The 21,854-nt window shown below is 41.4% G+C and overlaps 1 protein-coding gene across 1 annotated transcript in view; it reads right to left on the reverse strand.

Annotated features, from left to right (window-relative positions):
- PCOLCE2 (procollagen C-endopeptidase enhancer 2) overlaps positions 1–21,854 on the reverse strand; it is a 91,400-nt gene that overhangs the window by 16,895 nt on the left and 52,651 nt on the right. The window contains exons 5-6 of the mRNA XM_077488224.1: positions 15,917–16,053; positions 10,121–10,269 (exon numbers count right to left, since the gene is read on the reverse strand). Coding sequence (XP_077344350.1) covers positions 10,121–10,269; positions 15,917–16,053 — 286 coding nt within the window. The remainder of the gene's footprint in view (positions 1–10,120; positions 10,270–15,916; positions 16,054–21,854) is intronic.

Consider the following 21,854-nt stretch of genomic DNA (forward strand, 5'->3'; position numbering starts at 1 on the left):
TATCAATGTAGGGATCCATGGTTGCCACCTAGGCCTGCCTTTGTTAATTCGTATTATATGAGAGATCAGGAGATTAGTAGTTTACAAATGGAAGATCATTTTCACAAGGACTTTTTTAAATGTTTCTGCCAGTGTCAATTGGTAATGGTAAATGTAATGCAAAGTATGGAAGATAGGGCTAGAACCCAGTCAAGCTTTCATAGCTGTCTGTGTCCTTACTGGGAAGATGCACCATCTTCATTTGTCCTGAGGATCATTACCATACAGACAGAAAATTATGGTAAATCAAATTTTTACAGTTTTCACCAGCATAAGGGATAAAGGGGTGACATTTGTTCTAATGACAACTGTCTAAGCCCTTGTACACACGGTCGGACATTTAGACGGAAAATGTCCAATCAGACCGTGTTGTCGGATAATCCGACCGTGTGTGGGGCTCCATCGGACTGTTTCCGTTGGAATATCCGACTGACAAAGTTTTAGAGCTGGGCTATAAAATTTTCCGACAACATGATCCGATCGGACTTTGTCCGATCGTTTGTAGAGAATTCCGATCGGACAAAGTGCCACGCATGCTCAGATCAAATTCCTAGACCAAATCTATTGGCTACTAGCCTGAACGTAGTCCCGTCGTAACTAAATTACGTCGTCACGTTACGAGCGATCGGACTTTCTGACAACTTTGTCCGACTGTGTGTATGCAACACCAGTTTGGGACAAAATCCATCAGATGGATTTTGTTGTCGGAATGTCCGACCATGTGTACAAGGGCTTAAAGGGGAATGGTGACATTGGTTCCAGTGACAATTGTCTAAAAGGGGAATTCCCTCTACTTTTTAGGACAGGAAGTGAAAACTCTCCAATGAGACACAGACAACAAAAAACTGATAAGAGCATTCATCTAGAATGGAATATAAAGGTTTTAGGAATACATACTTACGCAATAAACTATTACACAAGACAACAGAAAGAGATATTTTTGAATAAAGATCATTCGAGTAATAATGTTGGACAAAAGGGATGGCAGTTAGGACAAGGAGGGATGAAGGGGCCAAATACATTGTACAGTATGGGTAAAACCCTGGTGCATCGACTGATTCAAAATTGTATTAAAAAAGCACAAACAGAGCCCTTTGACAACAGAAAAAAATTGTCAAAGGGCTCAGACACAAACATATGTGGAAAGTTGTCCCAAAACAATGGCCTGGTAAGAGAGGTACACTTTTTAGAAGCTTAACGGGGTACAGCCCAGCACCACCTATATGTTCTCTGGTTGACTGTGTTTATGTCAGTTGCTAAGACATCAGAGAGACCCTTCCTATATTATAGGGCCACCTGTTGACCGCAAGTGGTAATAATGAATTATTCACGTGTAACATTTCATATTTGCCTAAAGGAAAAGAAAAACGAAAACAAACAATATATTGTATTTTAGTGCTGTAAATAATACATTATACTTGTATAAAAAAGACGCTATAGGATTTTCTTAAGAAAGTTGAAATACACAATTTCCATTTCTGGCAGCACTAGATCACATAGCATGCAGGTGCATTATTATTGTGATGATGGCATGTACTAAGAGTGAATGAACTTTGCATGAACTCTTTTTTCTCTAAAGCATATCTTAAAACACAGGAATTCAGCAAGCTTTCTCCTGGATAACCTCCATCCAAACGTTAAAGGAGTGTTTTAATCCATAAAAACACATATCTAAAGAAAGCCTGTAATAAAAGAAATGCTTAGGCTTTTGTTCTTGCTGATCTCTTTCTAAAAATGCCAACTGTTCAAATATCATGCTTTTGGGGTCTGTTACTCAATTGGAAAAGTATATAGAATTCTGTCTTCTCTTGCTGCGCGTTTCCAACTCAGAAAATTGTGAATCCAGAAAACAGGCAGCATTTTCAAAAGGAGATCAGCCATGGCTATCCATGTATTTCACGCATCACAAGAATTTAAAGAAACCCTGTCAACAACGTAAAACAATTTACGGATAAATCAAAGTATTGTATATGGAAGTATATGCTTACTTACAGTATTTGTCCTTTCCATAAATAATTTTTTATTGACTTGCAATGTGCCTCTGAACTTGCTCTGGACTTGTTCTGGAAATTGACCCTCCAGAACCTATCAATTCCCTAGCACAGCCCACCCTTTCCTCTTCTGGTATTTATAGATAAATGACAGGTAAATAAGAGGTAAAAACATGCCTAAAATTTGTTAAATGCACATATAATTTTATTTTACTTGTATTGTTGTTTAAATGAACAGGGCCTGTAGTAGCTATTAGTGATTGCAAAGGCTTGTTTTTTTTTTTTTTTTTTAACATACCTGTTATACTTACCTACTCTATGCAGTGGATTTGCACAGAGTAGCCTGGATCCTCCTCTTCTTGGGACCCTCTTCGCTGCTTCTAGCCCCTCCCGCCTTTGAGTGCCCCTCAGCCGGCAGCTTGCTACAGGGGCCACCATAGCAGAGTCAGAGTTCATGTACACATTCAGACACAGCATTCGACCTGACCCCATCCCTTCTCTCCCCTGATTGGCTGACTGACTTTGATTGACAGCCGCAGGAGACAATGGTGCAGCTCCTCTGTCTCAGCCAATCAGGAAGAGTGTCCTGGATGGCTGAGGGTATCGTGGACATCGCAGGAGAGAGAAGGTGCTCAGGTAGGTAATTAGGGGGGTGCTGGGGAGGCTGCTACACACAGAAGGTTTTTTTTAAATCTTAATACATAGAATGCAAAAAATCTTCTGCCTTTACAACACATTTAACATATCCTAATATTGCTTCTATTAATCCTTTGATGGGGAAAGTGATCCAGCAGAGGCTGAGACTGTGGTTGCGGTGGAGGCTCAGATTGGAGGCTTTGGATTAAGACGCTATGAGGCTTTGGGTGCAGTAGAAGTTGAGACTGTGGGTTCAGAGGAAACAGCAGATTCAGAGGAGGAGCAAAAGAAAAAACAATGAAGGCTGTGGGTGCTGTGGAGGCTGCAGTTACACCACAGGTGGGTGCTTCAGAGGCAAGAGGGCAAGTTGACGACACTGAGGCTGTGAACAGAGGTGTGTATACACACACACACACACAGGTTAGGATGCTCAGGGAAGCACACCGATTCCTTGCTTGCGCTGTGATTAAGTGCTTTGCTTGATTTTAAATGGAAGATCCACCATGCTGCTGTGTCATTTGATCGATCATGTGATGCAGCTTTGAAACTTTGGGTATCCTTACTCGCTCAGGGGCCTAGCTTTTAGAGGGAAAAGGGGATGAAATTTCCATAAAAAATACCTGTTGCCAGGGTCCAGGAGAATTCTCCAGGGACAAAGCCTTTCTAATCCTACAGGCAATACAACTTTCCTCTGAAGATCTTGGAATCTGATTTACTGGTCTTTGTATTCTTGGGAGAAGGCTGCTCAAGGAGAAACAACTGGAGTAGAGTAGAGAAGCCTGTTGAGAACAACCAACTTCAGAAAGGAGGCATGAGAATGTGAAAATGAAAAGGAAGATGTAGCTTCAAAGACATAGGATTGATCTTGGTTGAAACCTCAAAACGACCAACACAATATGGAGTAAGCCTAGTAGAGGTAATCTTGAGGAAAGGTTTTCACTCATGACCAACACTTTATCTCCAGGTTGGAAGTCAGGAGCTTAGCTTGTGCTGGCGGTGTGCACATATTTTGTTTCTGGAAGTAAAATTAAGATGGTTCTTTTGTGCCTGGAACAAAAGTGGGTTGATAGAGGTTTGCATGGTAGCTAGGGCACGTCATCAACTAGTGGAATAGGAGTTGGTACCCTGGGATGCTTATGAGAGGCTACAAAGAAAATAAAATTACCTGGGGGTTGAATTATTGAGGTTATTATGGGCAAGCTCAGGCCAAGGCAGGAGAGAGGCCCAGTTCTCATGGTAGGCAGAAAAGAGAGAGCGGATATACTGCTCAGTTTGTTCTCTCAGTTTGCCATTTGTTTCAGAGTTGTAAGCAAATGAGAATTAAAGAGAGATGTCCATGAATTTATAAAGCATTTTCCCATAACTGGAAAGTGAACTGGACCCCCCTAAATACGACAAGATGTTTTGCCTAGAGGAATGGGGGTTTTTTGAAATGGAAGCCACTGCCAGAATGCAAGTAGGTGGAATATTGGTCTCAGGCGCAGAGGATGCCAAAGGCTTATGCGTGTGTATCAGCAGAGGTATTTCTGGAAGCGCGGTTGTATGCAATGATGGAATTAAAGCAGGAAAAGAAAGGGATCAGCAAACATGTACTTTTATTCCATAATAGCTAACAACTCAGACAAGAGACAAGAACATAAACTGCACCAAGAATTGTGTTCATACTAGTAATGCGTGTAGCAGCCCACAAACAAGCCAACATCTGAATGACTTCAGCCATGCTGAAAATGCCAGATGTCAGAAAAAAAGATAAGCCTGGAGCCAAGCATCACAGCCTTTTGTGTGAATGTCAGATATTAATGTGTGTGATCTTTAAGTGTGCTGGTGGTAAAACATATCTATACATACTTTGAACACTGGAGGGAAACTGTGGTAAAAACGACATAAATATTGGCCTATGTAGGACAACATGTGTATATATCTAATCTGCCAGCCACAGCGGAATGTGTGAATAACAGAGACAATCCTAAAGCACTGCTACCCTCTAATTCCCCATCTAACCAGATGTATTTTTAGTACTAAACATAGAATTTTCAGTGTCATTCCAAACCTCTAAAGAAAACCTGTAAAATAAAAATAGCACAGGCCCTTGTTGTACTGCAGCTTGAGATTACTAGTTAGCCTGGAAGCTTGGGGAAGAAATGCAAGACGTGTATGACTGTTTACGAAGCTGGAAGCATGCTTGCACACTCACAGGAAAGGTCACATACATTTTATGTGTGTATGAAGAAATTATCTGAAAAGAGAAGTGCGAGTTTTGAAAAAAATAAAGATACATACATACTCATCTAGATATCTGTCCCCTGACACCCCTATGACCACTGAATGCTCAGTTCTAGGTCTTCAGTGAGCAGAGAGTAGTCACTGTCAGTCATGGCTCTGTTTTTCCTCTCCAGCGCTCGCGTTGTATGTAGAGGGGGTGGGAGCACCTGGTTTAGCCTCTCAGTGACCCACTGAGAGGCTGAGCCAGCTTCTGGTCAGGAATCTGGGTGGATGCCGACATTAAAGTCAGCATCCCTCCAGAGCCTGTGTGGGCTAAGTGATATCAGCCGATAGGGGACTTTAGCATACTTTTGGTTGACTATGGGTCACAGGAATGCAAAACAAAGTGCACTCTGGTGACCTACAGGAGAAGTAAGGCCAAAAGAGCTTCTCCTTTAAAGCTAAACTCCAGGCAAATGGCTAAATACAATGATTATTTATATGAAAGCTGCTCTATCTACTGTAATGTTCGGGGGGACCCGCTAGATCGCAGGACACAGGCTTTTCACACAACAAGGGGTTTATTAAACTTAAACAGCTTTACAGCAGCCAAAAGAAAAAAGGTTTTTAGTCTCACCGACTTGCAAAGTCCAGAATAGCTGTCTCAATCAAACAGTACTTGATTTTTTATGGCAGGTAGCTTCCCCTGCCAGGAGGCATCCAGGCAGGACACTGCTGTCCACTTCTGTTGCTGCAACCCAAAACAAACACCATCCACCAAAACAAATACACTCCTCCACACCCATCTACCACTTCCTGTCTTGTTTTTAAACCCACTTCCTCTGACAGGTGGGTTAATCAATTTTATTCCCTTAAAGGGACCACAAACCAAACAGAGGGGAAACATAGCGTCCTTCCAGGACCCAGCCACGGCGTCCTGTACACTACCAAAACATTTGTATTTCCTATATCACAGCCCTGTCTGGTTAGAAGAGGAGACCTAATTTCTCCAAGCTGCAGATTTACTTTCACTAAGACCTCTTTCACATTGAAGCAGTTTTCAGGCATTTTAGTGCTAAAAATAGCCCCTGAAAACTGCCTCACATTCATTTGCATGGGTGCTTTCACACTCGGGCGGTGCGTTTGCGAGGCTTTAGAAAAATCCCTGCAAGCAGCATCTTTGGGGTGTGTTTGGAGTGCTGTAAAAAGCACTCCAAAGACGCCCCTGCCCATTGAAAGCTTCCAAAGCGCCTTAAAAAGTGCTTCCAAAGCACCACAAAATGATCTTTTTGGCTTTTCTAAAGGTCATTTTGTCACGTAACCTTAAAAAAAGAACCCCACTAGCGCTCGAAAAGCGCCTCTAAAGCACCGCAAGATCGGTCAGCACTTTAGCGGCTGTTTTAGCAGCGCTTCAGTGTGAAAGGGGTCTAAGAGATCTCTTCAACTCAACCTTACCCTGTGACTAGACAGTAAAAATAGAAGCAACACACTCATAAGCTAATAACTCTTTCCGCTTATTAGAAGGTTTCTTTAGTGTGGCATACTGTACATGAACTGATTCCCCTTCTCCCACTTATTAGCTACATTGCTTGCATTTAAAAACATACATTTCATGATGTATTAATATTATAGAGATGCACTCATTTGTGATTTTTATATTGAAGTTCAGCTTTAATGCTCCCACCCCCAAAAGAAAATCAGAAACATAACAAATATATTAATAAACACACAATTGCAAGATAACATTGATGGCATGCCATACACATGTGCTTACTGAAAATACTCCATATATTTCTCACTTTAAAATGTGTCCTTTTCTAGGATAGGAAAAAGGGAGCTATTGCTGACTAGTCTTTGAAGGCCCTCACTCCAGTGCTTTAATTATTATCCTTTTATTGCTAGTAAGCTGATGACCTGTAACATGCACAGGTATACCAGAAGTCCAGCTGGACATTTAAAGTCTATGTGGGCTTTACCCTAGGTTCACACCTATGCGTTTTTAGTGCGTTTTGCAGGTTGCAGAAATGCACTACAGTCCATTTAACATGGACATGAATCATCAGCTGTCAGCAGGCTTGCCCACTGACATCTGAATGTAAAAAAGAAAAAAAGAAAAAAAAGTGCCGGCAAAAAACATCATGAAAAAGAAACGGCATGGGGTCCCCCCCCGGTCCATACCAGGCCCTTATCTGAGCATGCCACCTGGCAGGTAGGGAAACAGAGGGGACGAGTGAGCACCCCCCCTTCTGAGCCATATTAGGCCACATGCCCTCAACAAGGGGGTTGGGGGCGCCGAGCAAAGTACCTTGCAAAGTACCTTGCCCCAGTGTTGCCTCTTCCCGACAACCCTGGCCAGTGGTTGTCGGGGTCTGCGGCCGGGGGACATAGCGGAAGCTGGAAGCCCCCCTTTAAGAAGGGGGGGCCCCCAGATCCCGGCCCAATCATGTGAATGTAAAAATAAAAAAATAAAAAAACATCCTTTATTAGTAAAATAGCTGTGAGCTGTCTTCTCCCGCTGCCGCCTCTCCCAGCGCCATAGTCTTCTCACTGTTTATCTTCTCCCCGAGCCAACATCTCCCGGTCTCTTCTTCTTCCTTGCCACTGACATCTTCTTCATTGCCGCCGGTTACCTGCAAAAAAAAAAAAAAAAAAACTGGTCTTGTCGCGAAGCTGTGTTTCTCCATCGTGATGTTTCCGCTCTCCGGCATCTTGGCCATCCAATGACGTCGTTTGAAGAGCCTGTCCCTTGTGACATCATATATGGACCTAGTATGGATCTGGGGGAGAACCCCAAGCCATTTTTCTTGCAAACTTTTTTGCCTGCTGACTGCTGATTCATCGGTTGTTAAGGATGCTGCGGCCGGCTTCCCGACCCGCTCCTTAGAAACCAGCTATATACAGCATGTTTACAGTGCATGCAATGAGAAAAATGTACTGCAAAAGGTGCTTGAAAAATGGATCAAGCTGAGCAGCATAGATGTAAACCTAGACTTACTGAGAAAATGTGGAGTGCTTTGGACATCACTTTGAGACTGTTCTGAGATTATTTAGAATCCATTGCAAGTATAGTTAACCCACATTTGATTTGCTTCAGCTGCTTTTGCATGCCCATTAACTTTTATGGGAAGAAAAGAAGTTCTGATGCAAACAAATGCATGTTGACACAATTCAGTTTAGTAGATCACAAGGCAGTAAAGCAATGGTAATAATGACAGCCTTTAACAATTAATTAACTGTGGCGGCTCCCATATTATTCTCCTGGTATTTTTGTGAGTTTGATGTCCAACCTCCATACCAAATTCCACAAAATTATATTTGGTTCCCTTAACCTCACCTTTGTACTTTAACTAACACTCACCGCTAATCACAGATAAAGTAACAGTGGTGTAAAACAAAACATTCTTATGAAATTGTTGGTCTTAAAGGCAAAATAATCATCTGTGACTGCGGTGCACCCTTAAAGGACTGTTGCTTCTGAAAATTCTTCTTGTTACGCTAATCCAGTTGCTCTAGTAATCAGTGCCAAATAAGGGGCCAAAAGGGGAAATTGTCCCACCCCCCCCCCCCCCCCTGCCAATAGGGGCCCCAGACTAAAAAAAAAATGTAATAATTATGAAATCAGTTTTATTATTAAAAAAAATAACAAAGTGTGTGGGTGCCAGGATACAGAGCAGTTAAGTCTGACTTCAGAGGCAAAGAAAGGGATGAGGGCTTCTGGCAGATGTTTTACATTTCAAATTCTATTATTTTCTTATTTGAGTAGTTTACTTTAACATGATTGTGTCATGGAATTTATTGGCTTGTTTACAAGAGACAAGTGGGTGGGACAAGGGGAAAGTTAAAAAAATCCGGAAAGTGCCAGGCAACAGCCCCGAGCCCATCGTGTGGGAATGAGGCTAAAGACCAGCATTGATTAATCGCAGTGAAAAACATCAGCGATTGGGTCAAGGGGCGAATCTGACACTGCGATCTTGAATAGGGTAAAACGTTGCTAGCAAACTCAAAATTACGAGATTGGTCGAATTTGGGACAGACGTGGCCCTGGATCAGAATTCGATCAGAATGACATAGCATAGATCAAAATCGGCAGAGAGTGGAGGATCTTCCTTCCTTACGTGTCCTACACCGAGTGTAATAGAGACATTGATTTCTAAATTTCCATGTCCTGAATCCTGTCATATAAAAAATTGAATTTATGTTGAGGGGCCCCCAAACTTGAAGTGCCCCAGACTGACCCCCCCCCCCCTCCAGATTTAAATCTGGCACTGCTATTACTTCTGACTTTCCTGACCTGCAACCTTTTCCATAACAGTATCTCAAAGTATCAAAAGAAGTGGGACAGCATAACATTTGGCCCACTTGTTTTTTAAGAAGGAGTTCAGTAATGGTAGCTCATCTATTTCTCTCAGGGCAAGTTAACTTTAAATTGTCACAGTTTTATATTTCATAATAGGTGGCTTGTGTGGCTGTAATAGAAAACATTTTATCCAAAATATTTCTGGCCAGATAATATGTATTTAATCCTTAGGGTACCTATATACCAAGTCACGTGGTCTTTTAGTTTGCATGGGGTAAAGTCATGTGACAATCTAAAATGCAGAAAAAGATCACAGTTTATTATGCCCCATCATAGGAGCTTTTACCAAGTATAGACCAGTGTGTATTTATCACTGCTTTGCTGTACACATCTCTCAATGGGTGTGTGTGTAAAAGGCATCCAGATAATGTATAATTTAAAATGTAACTGTACTGCGTTGTGTTATATATTTAAGATAATTTGTTTCAAATTTTCTTACCACGTTCCTTCCATACAATGTTTATAACAAATATTAATGTGCAGCAATTTCCTTGCTGTCATTCAATCGCTAAGGATTTTAATCAGATCTGTACCAATATTGCCTGTTCTGACAGAAGAGGTATCATTAAAGACTTTTCTCATTATGCTTATTAAGCTTTGCTGAGTGGTATCTGTTACAGTCATGAGCAATCACACTGTAATTTCTGAGAACCTCGCTGATGGTGAAAATAAGCAGTCTCAGACTTCAAAGGACTTGTTTTGATAAACATCAGCACTGTTCCATTAAAATGCCTTATTCTGATCTGTAATTAGCAGATTTTTGTATTCGGAGATTAGCATCTCCTTCATTACCAAAGGAATGTATCATACACAGGTAAGCATTGCTGTGTGACCATTTAGGATAGCGTTAGACAGCACCTAATACAATTCTAGCATTGAATACCAAAATACTTACTTGTAGTGGTAGGAACAGTTGTAACAGGAGCAGATGTAGAGGGTAACTTTTTAGGCCTGAATTTATAATGGCCAATAAAGCCATCAGCAGTCAAGCTTAAGTCAGACAAAAACTGAATTAGCAGTTCATTTTTCTCAGATACAATAGGTCTGAAAGAAGGACAAAACAAAAATCACAAAAAGTACCATATTGCAAAAGCATGTTTTTGTGTAATAAGAACAAATTCACTCTTTCTAAATCACAATAAAGTGTATGTAGAGCCAAACATTCCTATTTAGTTTTGGATAGAGTAGGGGGATGGTTAAAACCCTGTATGTGTTCCATTGGGGAGATTTCCCTTCACTTCTTTTCCTGGAAACAGGGAGTGAAGCCAAATCTCTGCAAAGTTAGGAAAATTTTCCTCGTAGACAGTTGATGAAAGATTGAACCTCAGCTTTTGCTCCGGTGATGATAAAATTTTAGATTTCCCATCACTTTTTTTGGTCTTGGTGACAATGATCACAAGAACAAAGAGAGGGTGAATCTACCTACCTTGGATACAGGGGGCAAGGGATTCCAACCATTTACTACTCCATTCAAGACAAGAAAAAAGTTTTTGACTTTATGAGTTCTGTTCACCTTTGTAAAAAATGAGCTCAGCAAGCATTGCAAATAGAGAGTCACCAGATTTTGTATAAAAATTTCAGCAATACACACAAAAGTGTTTGACCAAAGGTGGATAGAAGGCTGTCTCCAAAAATGCTTAGGCATTCTTGTGGAAGAGTGGCTTATGAGTAAAGATGGCAACAGTTACAGCAAGGATAGGATCAATCATTCATTCACTCTACTGCTGGAGATAAAAACTGCTGTAGAGTGAAATTTAGGGAGCTATCTGGATGTTCTGGAGACTAAAATGAAGTGTGTGTGGTACAGTGTTTAGGTACTCCTGTCACTTTGTTTAAGTTACAGTTTATTTTTTTTATTTATTTAATACAGGTTATGTTTTTTTTTTCATAGTATTAGGTTGCACATACCATCAGAACACATGTCAAAATGAACAAAATAGTTTGGAAAAAGTTGCTTGATCAAAAAGTTGCTTGACTGCATGGTATGATGTGCATTTAGCAACTGACTTTCCAGTTTCCAATGTTTGTTTCCAATGCTGTTTACGAAATGCTAACATAATAACCAATGTGGTAAATGTTGGTGAAGAGTATAGTTTTACCAGTATACTGAAGCTACTTCACTGAGTGTATAGGAAATAAACATGCAATATGTATTGGTTCGGGGTGTATTCACACCTCTTTTCCCTGAACCACGTATGCGTCATTCCACAAAAAATATTTATACATGCTCTGGTGAACATAAGCTGCATTATTTTTTTTCATACACAGATTATTTTGAATGATTTAAGCAGTATTTTGGCTACGGTAAAAATGAGATCATGAGATTCTCCCTACAGCACAGAATAGCTTCAAATATTTCAGTGATGACTTTGCTTTTCTTGGGAGCAAGGCTGCCTGAAAAATCCTTAAAAATCTGATGACCAAGTAAATATATATTATGTTTATCATTTTACCTACCAAAGGATTTACAATGCTTTACAAATAGGGGCAGTACAGTGGTTAGCACGTCCAACTGGCAGCACTATAGTCGCAGGTTCAATTCCCAATCACAGCACCAAATGTACAAAGTTTGCATGTTGTCCATCTGCTTATGTGGGTTTCCTCCCACATTCCAAAGACATGCTATTAGGTTAATTAGCTCCTGTCTAGATTGGCCCTAGTATATGAATGTGAGTTACTGGCCTTAGATTGGAAGCTCCTTGAGGGCAGGGACTGATGTAAAAATAAAATGTATATATGTAAAGCATTGCCGGTGCTATAAGTACCTGTAATAAATAGTCCTGGGGAACATAGTCAAACATTTTACTATAATCGTAGCTTCTAGTTTTACCACTTACATTGACCATACAGAGGACCTTGCAACAGTATTCACCCCCCTTGACATTTTTCGTGTTTTGTTGCCTCACAACCTGGAATTAACATGGATTGTTTGAGGATCTGCATCATTTAATTAACAGAACATCCCCACAACTTTGAAGATTTTTTTATTTTTTATTATTATTGTGAAGCAAACAACAAATAGGACAAAATAACAGAAAAAGCCAATGTGCATAACTATTCACCCCCTAAAGTCAATACTTTGTAGAGCCACCTTTTGCGGCTATCACAGCTCCAAGTCGCTTTGGATAAGTCTCTATGAGCTTGCCACATCTTACCACTGGCATTTTTACCCATTCCTCCTTGCAAAACTGCTCCACCTCCTACAGCAATCTTTAAGTCTGACCACAGATTTTCTATTGGATTGAGGTCTGGGCTTTGACTAGGCCATTCCAACACATTTACATTTCCCCTTTAACCACTCAAGTGTTGCTTTAGCAGTGTGTTTGGGGTCTTTGTTCTGCTCAAAGGTGAACCTCCATCCTAGCCTAAAATCACACACAGAGTGGTACATGTTTTGCTCAAGAATATCCCTGTATTTAGCACCATCCATCTTTCCGTCAACTCTGACCAATTTCCAAGTCCCGACTGCTAAATCAATCCCCACAGAATGATGCTGCCACCACCATGTTTCACTGTGTTTTTTTTTTATAACCTAACCCTGACTTGTACTTTTCAACAACATTGTCCCTTACTTGTTTGGAGAGATCCTTGGTCTTCATGGCAGTTTTTGGTTAGTGGTGCCTCTTGCTTAGGTGTTGCAGCCTCTGGGGCCTTTCAAAAAGGTGTGTATAAGTAATGACAGATCATGTTATACTTAGATTGCCCACAGGTGGACATCATTTCACTAATTATGTGACTTCTAATGGTAATTGGTTGCACCAGAGCTTTTTATGGGCTTCATAACAAAGGGGGTGAATACATACTCACATGCCAATTATCATTTTTTTATTTCTGAAAAATAGTTTTATGTATATATTTTTCTAATTTTACTTCACCAACTTAGACTATTGTGTTCTGATCCATCACATATAATTCAGATATAAAAAAAAAACATTGAACTAAAGGCTGTAATGTAACAAAATAGGTAAAAAGCCAAGGGGGTGAATACTTTTACAACGCACTGTAAATGCTCCTGAGCTCTTGACCCTGGCCTAACATATTGTAGATGAAAATCCCTATGTCTCCCATACCCACCTTAGAAATCCCTGGAAATATAACTATCAACAGCCAAGCAATATCCCTAAAAATACCATTGCCAAGTAGGTAGCTATTACTCTAGAATAGAACAGAATGAGCTAGCAACCATTGGTGGGAATTGCTAAAGAGTGTTCTGCCACATGCAACAAAGAGCCCATTTTTATCATGTGAATATACAGTTCATATTGAATCAATTAATCAACTGTTTACACCAAGAATAATGTGTTATTCAAGAAAAGTCTACAGTGACCTTCTAAGCACATCTCAAATGTATCTACTCTAAACATGTATCAGTATGTCATATATGGTGTAAACAACACCTTTTAACCACTTTAGCTCCGGACTATTTGGCTGACCAAAGACCAGAGCGTTTTTTGCAGTTCGGCACTGCATTGATTTAACTGACAATTGCATGGTCTTGTTTCGTGGCTCCCAAAAAAAATTGATGTCCTTTTTTTGCCACAAATAGAGCTTTATTTTGGTGGTATTTGATCACCTCTGCGGTTTTTATTTTTTGTGCTATAAACAAAAAAAAGAGCGAAAATTTTGGGAAAAAAAAAAAACAATATTTTTTACTTTTTGCTATAAATATCCCCCAAAAATACACGAAAAAAAAAAAAAATGTCCCTCAGTTTAGGCATATTCTTCTACATATTTTTGGTTAAAAAAAAATAAAAAAAAAAAAAAAATCGCAACAAGCGTTTACTGATTTGTGCAAAAGTTATAGTGTCTACAAAATAGGGGATAGTCTTATGGCATTTTTATTAATGTTTTTTTTACTAGTAATGGCGGCGATCTGATTTTTATCATGACTGTGACATTATGGCGGACAGATCGGACACTTTTGGCACTATTTTGGAACCATTCACATTTATACAGCGATCAAAAATGCACTGATTACTGTGTAAATGTGACTGGCAGTGAAGGGTTTAACCACTAGGGGCGCTGCAGGGGTTAAGTGTGTCCTAGGGAGTGATTCTAACTGTGGGGGGGGTGGGCTATGTGTGACGTGACACTGATCACAGGGAGCGGTGATCAGTGTCTTGTCACTAGGAAGAATAGGGAAATGCTTGTTTACATCAGCATTTCCCCATTCTTCCTCTCCGTGAGACGATCGCGGGAATCCCCATGGACATAGAGTCCGCAGGACCCGTGATCACACTCACAGAGCGCCCACAATGCCGCGTCTTAAAGGGCAACCTACAGGTACGTTAATATGCTTGTACCTGCCCTTCTGCCAAAGTATATCAGCGTGAGCCAGTCGGTAAGAGGTTAAACAGTAGAGTGGAAAGCGCATGGCAGCAAGACCAAAGATTGTCAGGTTAACTCAAGGCAAAGATTAAAGTGCAGCTAGTGATGTAGTTATGGAGGTGGGGGCTCCATTTCATATTTTGGCCAGGGTCCCTCCAGCTTGCTGTGCCCCACACCCATGCAGGCCTTTTCCTATTCCTGGGCATCCACGACACTCTGCTGTATACTCACATTAACGCAGAATGTAAAACAGATGTGATAGATTCTGCACAGCAGAAAAGCATGGAGATGCTCCAGGACTACCACAGTGATGCTTCCCCATATGCTCCCTGCATTTGGTCATGTAACATGAGATTACATGACCAAAGACATGGACATGGTAAGCATGGAGAAACGTTTGCTTCAAGATTTGTAGACTAATGTATGTAGGTGTTAACCTGTTGTTGTACAACATTATAGAATATTTTGTTATGTTAGATAAAATAAATAAAATCCATTGGTAGTTAAAAAAATTGCCATAAAAAGTATTTCACCTGCGCATTTAGCCGTTTCATAAAGATGATCCGCACAACCACTGTTGCTCTAAAATCCTGCTTTTATTCAGGAAACCACAGTGTACAGTACACAGGTAAAGACAGTTGATGCATTTAAGCCTACAAGGCTGTAATTGTATTTAGCTGTTTGCCTGGAGTTCAGCTTTAAAGTATTTGTGCCTTTAGTAGAACCTTCAAACTATTGCACCTCAAGATGCTTGTAAGACACCTCAAGATGTTTGTAAGATGTTATGCAGACAGCTAATAAGCCCAATACCAGGCAAATCTGTTATTATTCCTATTGTTGCTTTGCCTGCCTCTTCAGAGCCCTACTATTGGGTTATCGCGGTGAGGGGTGTCCTCACTAACCAATAATGAGGCTAAGGAGTCAGGTACAAAAGTGGTAGCCAAGAATGAACTCTGAAGAAACCCAAACCAGATATTCCTTCATTTATTTAATACTGCCTATACAGCTAGTTGCCATGATGGGAAATGCAGAAAGAGTGCAATGATGTGTCTATATAAACACAGAATTCAAAAGAAAAGTGTACACAAGAGTAGGCTTACCCCCATTATGGCATCAAGCAAAATGTTAGCACTCTCTAAAGTACACAGAATAATTTGAGAGCTTGATTTTAAGTACTGAATTGGTGATTATGCTTAAACTTTTTATTGTAAATTACCAAAAGCAAGAGCGGTATAAATAGTATCTTCACAGAAGCATTTGCTTTTAGTATACACATGATATTATAATATATACAAAACTTTCTATTGTTTGAGCACAGTACTTATAAATGAAGGTACATACATATATATGTACGAGTACTCACGCAGGTGGACTGTCCCCACAGAATTTCCCAATCCTTTTAGCATCATTTATTTCTCCACCATTGAATATTGCAACATAATCGTATCGGCAGTAATTGTCTCTTTCAACATCAAACTTCTCAAACTTTAATTCTATAACCTTAAATAAAAGTGATGTATACACAGTTAAAATGTAGAATTTAAATAGGATGACAAAACCAACCATCAGTGTGCAAAGATCTCTTCTACCAATTACCATTCCACTAAATGAGTCCAAAAAGATATTTCCTGCAGCTCTGCTTTAAAGTAGCCAGCTATCTTGTGTTTTTTTTTCACACGTTAAAGGACTAAGAGCACCCATTTCATATAAAACAACTGAATTCTAACTTACCTGTAAATATCTCATCTTGGAGTACAGTACAGGACACAGGACTTGTATTCATAAACCATACAGGCTGCCTTTAGGTGATTGGAACTAGTGCATGCTCATATAACCCCATCCACTCTGTGAGACTACAGTTTTTTGCAAGCTATAAGGCCACAGGAAACAGAGGAGGCCCTGTGTCCTATACTGCAAGGGTCCCAAACCTCTGGGCCACGGCCCAGTGCTGGGCCTTGGCCTGTTTGCAGCTGGGCTGCGAAGGCTGCACTGAGCAGAGAGATAAGATCATATCTCACCGCCCACCTGCATCACTGTTGTTCAGCCCTCAGAGCGGGGCTGCTATACAGCTGGAGGTGTGGCGGGGGTGCAGAGAGATGAGATCATTTCTCTCTGCCCGCCTGCATCACCGCTCTTCACGTCCACACAGTGGGGCCACTACACTGTTAAAGAAGAGGCAGGTGAGCAGAGAGATTAGATCATCTCTCACCGCCTGCCTGCATTACTGCTGTTCTCACTCACTTGGAACCCACCACTCCAGGCCTGCCTAATGCGCATGCCTGTGCTGCCACCACTGCAGTGACAATCTGCATCTGGTGGCAGGTGACAAACCACATCTGGTGGCAGGCGACATGGCAAGTGGCAATCCACATCTGCTGGCAAGTGACAATCTGCATCTGGTGGCAGGCAACGTGGCAAGTGACAAACCGTATCTGGTGGCAGGCGATATGGCAAGTGACAATCCGCATCTGGTGGCAGGCAACGTGACAAGTAAGAAACCGCATCTGGTGGCAGGCAACATGGCAAGTGAAAAACCACATCTGGTGGCAGGCAACATGGCAAGTGACAAACCGCATCTTGTGCCAGGCAACATGGCAAGTGACAAACTGCATCTGGTGGCAAGTGACGTGGCAAGTGACACTCTGCATTTGGTGGCAGATTCTGCATCATGGCGAGTTGAACTATTTCATTTTATATTACAATGTAATAATAGAAATAATACGCTTCAATGATTCTGACACCATATTAACTATGGTGCCGTAATGGTTGAAACGCTAATACAAACCATTTCCCTGACAAATTACCTGCGAAAAGCTGCATAAGCCATTCCCCCCCCCCCCCCCCGGGCCTTGCCACAATTTTTTTATTCCACCAACCAATGGTCAAAATTCCCTTTATATTAATTATAAGACAATCAGAACTGTTAGCAGACACACAAAAAACAAAGGGGTAGGAAACCAAAAAAAAAACTCAGATGACAGCTTGAAAGCCCCCTGCGGCCAAAGCTTGCATCAGCCCAGGCCTAAATATCCACCTGGTAAAACCTGAAGAATGTGTGAACAGAGGACCTTGCAAATCTGGATTATGGATGCTTGATGCTGGAAATTCCAATAGACATCAACAAATCCGGTGGAATGAGTTCTGGTCGGGAAAGGAATAGGCCCTGGAAAGAAGTCTAATCCCTCTGGCAATGGTGGAGCAGGAAGCAGGATGTCCTATATGAGAGCCTGTAGGGAGGACAACAACAGACTTCATTTTGTGAACAAAAGCCATGGCTGACAAGCAACTCCGATAGCTCCGACAAGCAGTTAGCAGTGTAGGGAAATATCCTCTGCATGTTTTGGGGAAAGAGGGAGGGAAGCGAGAGCAATATCCTCAATGAGGTGGAAAGAAGAGACCATGTTCAGTAGGAAAGAAGGTCTTGCTCTTAAGACTACCTTATCCCTGTGCAATAAAAATTGGGTCTAGTAGTTCTGAAACATGCCTAATAGATGTAATAGGTAGGAAACCTTTCATGTGAGGTCTCCCAAAGGCATTGCGCTAATCAACTCAATGGGTAGAGTCGGAGATCCACCATGCCAGGGAGAGATTTTTTGGGTTGGATAGACACATGGGATGGTCCAGAACCTGTTAGTTTCACAACATGAGGGTATTGGGATGAATTGTACTGGAGTGAAACCGGGCCTTGAAGGAGGCAACCATTAGGCCCAGGATCCTCATAGAGCAAACCGAGGTGTGTCTTTTGGAACTGAGGGTCTGTGTGTAGCACCTTAAAGAAGAAATATTTTCTGGAGGAAGGAAGATTCTGGCATGGGTTGTGTCCAGGATTAGACCTAGGTACTCCAGAGTGAGGGCTGAAGAGGAGACTTTGAAAAGTTGATTAACCAGTCGAAGGTTTAAGGAAACTGAATAGTCTGACAATGTTGTGGTGGAGGAATTCTTCAGTAGAAGGTCATCCAAGTATCCTTGGACATGATATGATCTAATTTCCCTGGGAGTGTTCCTTCATTATGAGGAGGGCTCACGGGTAGGCTTGGTGTCCAAGGTTTGCAAGGAGAGGAAGCACTAAGCCTTGGTTTTGTCCAGTTAGCAATTAGACATGGCAGCAAATGCTGGCTGCAGGGCTTGACCTGCAAGTGCAAATGAGGCCTTTAGGAATGCATCAAAATGCCTATTAACAGAATCCTTAAATTAGGGAACAATCTCCGTAGGAACTGCAAGGTGTTTATTGAGGGCTGAATTCACAGGCTCTATTACTGGAACAGCCCATTTCTTCTTAAATTTCCTTTTTATATGATACATTTAAACAAAAAAGCTTAAGAAGAGCAAATATCCGTTAAGGATTATCCCAGTTCTCATATAATGCACATTTACATGTGTATGGGTAGGAAAAGTCTTTGATTTTGCCAGACTCCTAGTGCCCATAGGAGTTTGTTTTGGCTGTGGAGAATCAGGTCTTGCTAAAGAGATTTCTAAAGAGAGGGGATCCCAGTGGGTTACTCATGAAATGGATTGGGTTTTACCAGGGGTCAAGTCCTGGGGAAAAAAGTGTGGGAACTCCCACCCAAGATCCACTCGCCCACCAAAAAAAAAAAAATGATACGCTCATATGCACGAACACTTCATAAGTAGTATTTTTCATCCAATTTTCGTATTGTGTGTATGAAGCTTAACTGTTAGTACATAAAAAAATAAAAAATCCTCAATAAACATAAATACGGTAATTCTCTGAATAATCAGCATTCATTCAATTGTGCTTCCATGCAAATGTGAACATCATGTTCTGATCTTTATTGGGGAATTTTATTTTGTATATAGAATGTTTATGTGGTGAGTTTACACTTTTCATTGAACAGAGTTTGGATAACACAGGGTTAAACGGAAAGGTCATAAATTAACTGCACATTATCTGGACAGAATGCTTAGGGAGATAGTGATGTGTTCCTGCTTAGGAGATGTATGTTAGCTTGGGGGGCTGCAAACTCTGCAGGGCTCCAACACACACTCGCTGCTATTCCAACCCTTCACATATTTCCACATAAACTTCCCTCCTGGCATTAAACTTTGGCAGGTATTGTGCTCAGCTTACCACCCCAAACTGATGTTCCTCCCTCAGCTCACCTCTTTCCCTGCATGTCCTGTGAGCAGAATAGCTGTGCTCCTCCTCTGGGTCCTCTCATCATATGGCACTGAAGATAGAGGAGGGGGGGATTCAGCGGGACACACAGAGCAAGTATGCAGGAGACTGGGGGGGGGGGGGGGGGGGTGGAGACAGAAAATCAGGAGGGGCCGGTGGGGAGGAGCACATCACGAGAGGTCTGACTAAATACAATCTCTTAGCAGCAGGGACCTGATCTACCCGTTGGTTAGCTGTGATTGACAGGTAGATGGAAGTGGAAGCTGTCATGGGGCCTCCTACTGGCAATGCCTGAATGGTCAGGTGTGCAGCACTTACTATTGCGAGCTGTGTCAGCAGCTGCTGGTGTAGCACCTGCCACACAACTCAAATACTTCAAAGCCTTGTAGGACACGGCTGCTAACGGGAATGGAGGTCCTGTTGTGGAAAAAGTGCAGGAACTCCGTTACCATGCGTTCCCGCAGGACTTGAGCCCTGGGTTTTACGTTCTATGTGCCTGGAATACAGGATCTGCTATTACCCAGGCACTGATCATGTTCCTAGCCTTAGAGACAAGTACAATTGTGAATGACTCTCCATTCCTGTGCCTATGTATCTGCTTTCTGTGCTAAGCACCGCTAGTTGTCTATAGCCAGGAATGGTCCAAATTACAAAGAAGCTCTGCCTTATCTTATCAAGAGGCGATTCAGTTCGCACTGTGCGCTAAGTATTTCATTCATTCATTCATTCATTCAATGTTGCTGGGCCTGATAGGAGTCCAGGCTTTTCTTGTCAAGGTGAGCATACCCCTAAAGGGGTTTCAGGTTCTGGGGACCATAGAGATGGACCACAGCCATGAACCTGTATTGCAACCTGCAGCCTGCTACACAAATTGCAACAAGTTAACACCTAATGCAGGATCCAATTGCTGAACCAAACAATACAGGCCAAAATCACACAGTGGGGTCCAGGTACAGTCCCAAAGGTAAACACTGCAGAATACAGATCTGGAAACTGCTAGATAGCCCAGGACAATAATCAGTCAAACTGAGGTGTCTAAATTAAAAAGAAAACGTTGAAAAGGAAAAAAAACTCCATACAAGAAAAGGTTCAGGCTCGCTTAGCTTTTATAGGGTCTGTACTTGCATTTGAAATGCCAGGGCACCTCACACACCTCTGCCAACAACACCCATGAGATCATCTTGTGATCCACAGAGGTTTGGGGTTTAAATAGTGACTCCTATACTCTAGGAGAGCTGGGAACTAGTTGATTGCCCACAGGTGCCTCCCGCCTTCCCAATCCAGATGCCTTAGCCATTGGGACTGCAGCCACCATGTGGCTTCCTCAGCCTCCTGGAAGACCTTAGCCCCACCCACTGCCATCATTTCCATAGCAAATGTGTGATGTCATAACGCTTTGCACACGTAATCAATGTAACATGTGCATGATCATAGGATGCTGCCTGCATGGGAGTGCTCCCTCAAAAGGCCGAGACTGGAATTACAGCATGGTTGGAGCATATCAAAGGGAGAAGCAGAGAGGGTGGTCCCCACAACCCCCCACCATGCAGATTCAGAAACAGTCAGAGACGATGCAGGAGGGACCACAAAGCCACCTGGTCACTGAAAAAGCTATATCAAAACTTTAATATGTATCATATATCATATAATCAATATATACAGTTTTACATACCAAAAACATATTTGAAATTTTCTTTGTATGAACTGTGTGCTAGTTAAATTCGTGCGGGGTGCACTGGCGTTTCAAATGTAAGTACAGACCCTATAAAATCTAAGCAAGCCTGTTCTCTTGCCATTATATGGCCAGATTATGCTGCAAGCATTAATATACCAAAATATTTAAGTACTATATGATTTTTTGGTGGTCTTATGTTTTCCTTTTTTCACATTCAACACAGATATGGTCGCATAATTTTTTGAGCACCATTAATTTTCATTTCAGCGCTGTGATATCACACATTCAACTGTTGGCCATATGTAGCAACGTCACTTTATCGGGTAATTGTGTTTATTTTATTTTGCACATTTTAACTTATCTATTACGTTTATATTGCATTTTTAATTATTACTTTTCATGGTTCACTTGTGAGTTACCTTAGTCACTTGCTGTTCACATATGGTATTTTCTCTTACAACTTCAAAAGTTTTATACACATACTACACT

Source organism: Lithobates pipiens, unplaced genomic scaffold (genome assembly GCF_037356315.1).
Source record: "Lithobates pipiens isolate NorthernLeopardFrog02 unplaced genomic scaffold, aLitPip1_a1.2 Scaffold_18, whole genome shotgun sequence".
Lineage (NCBI taxonomy): Eukaryota > Metazoa > Chordata > Amphibia > Anura > Ranidae > Lithobates > Lithobates pipiens.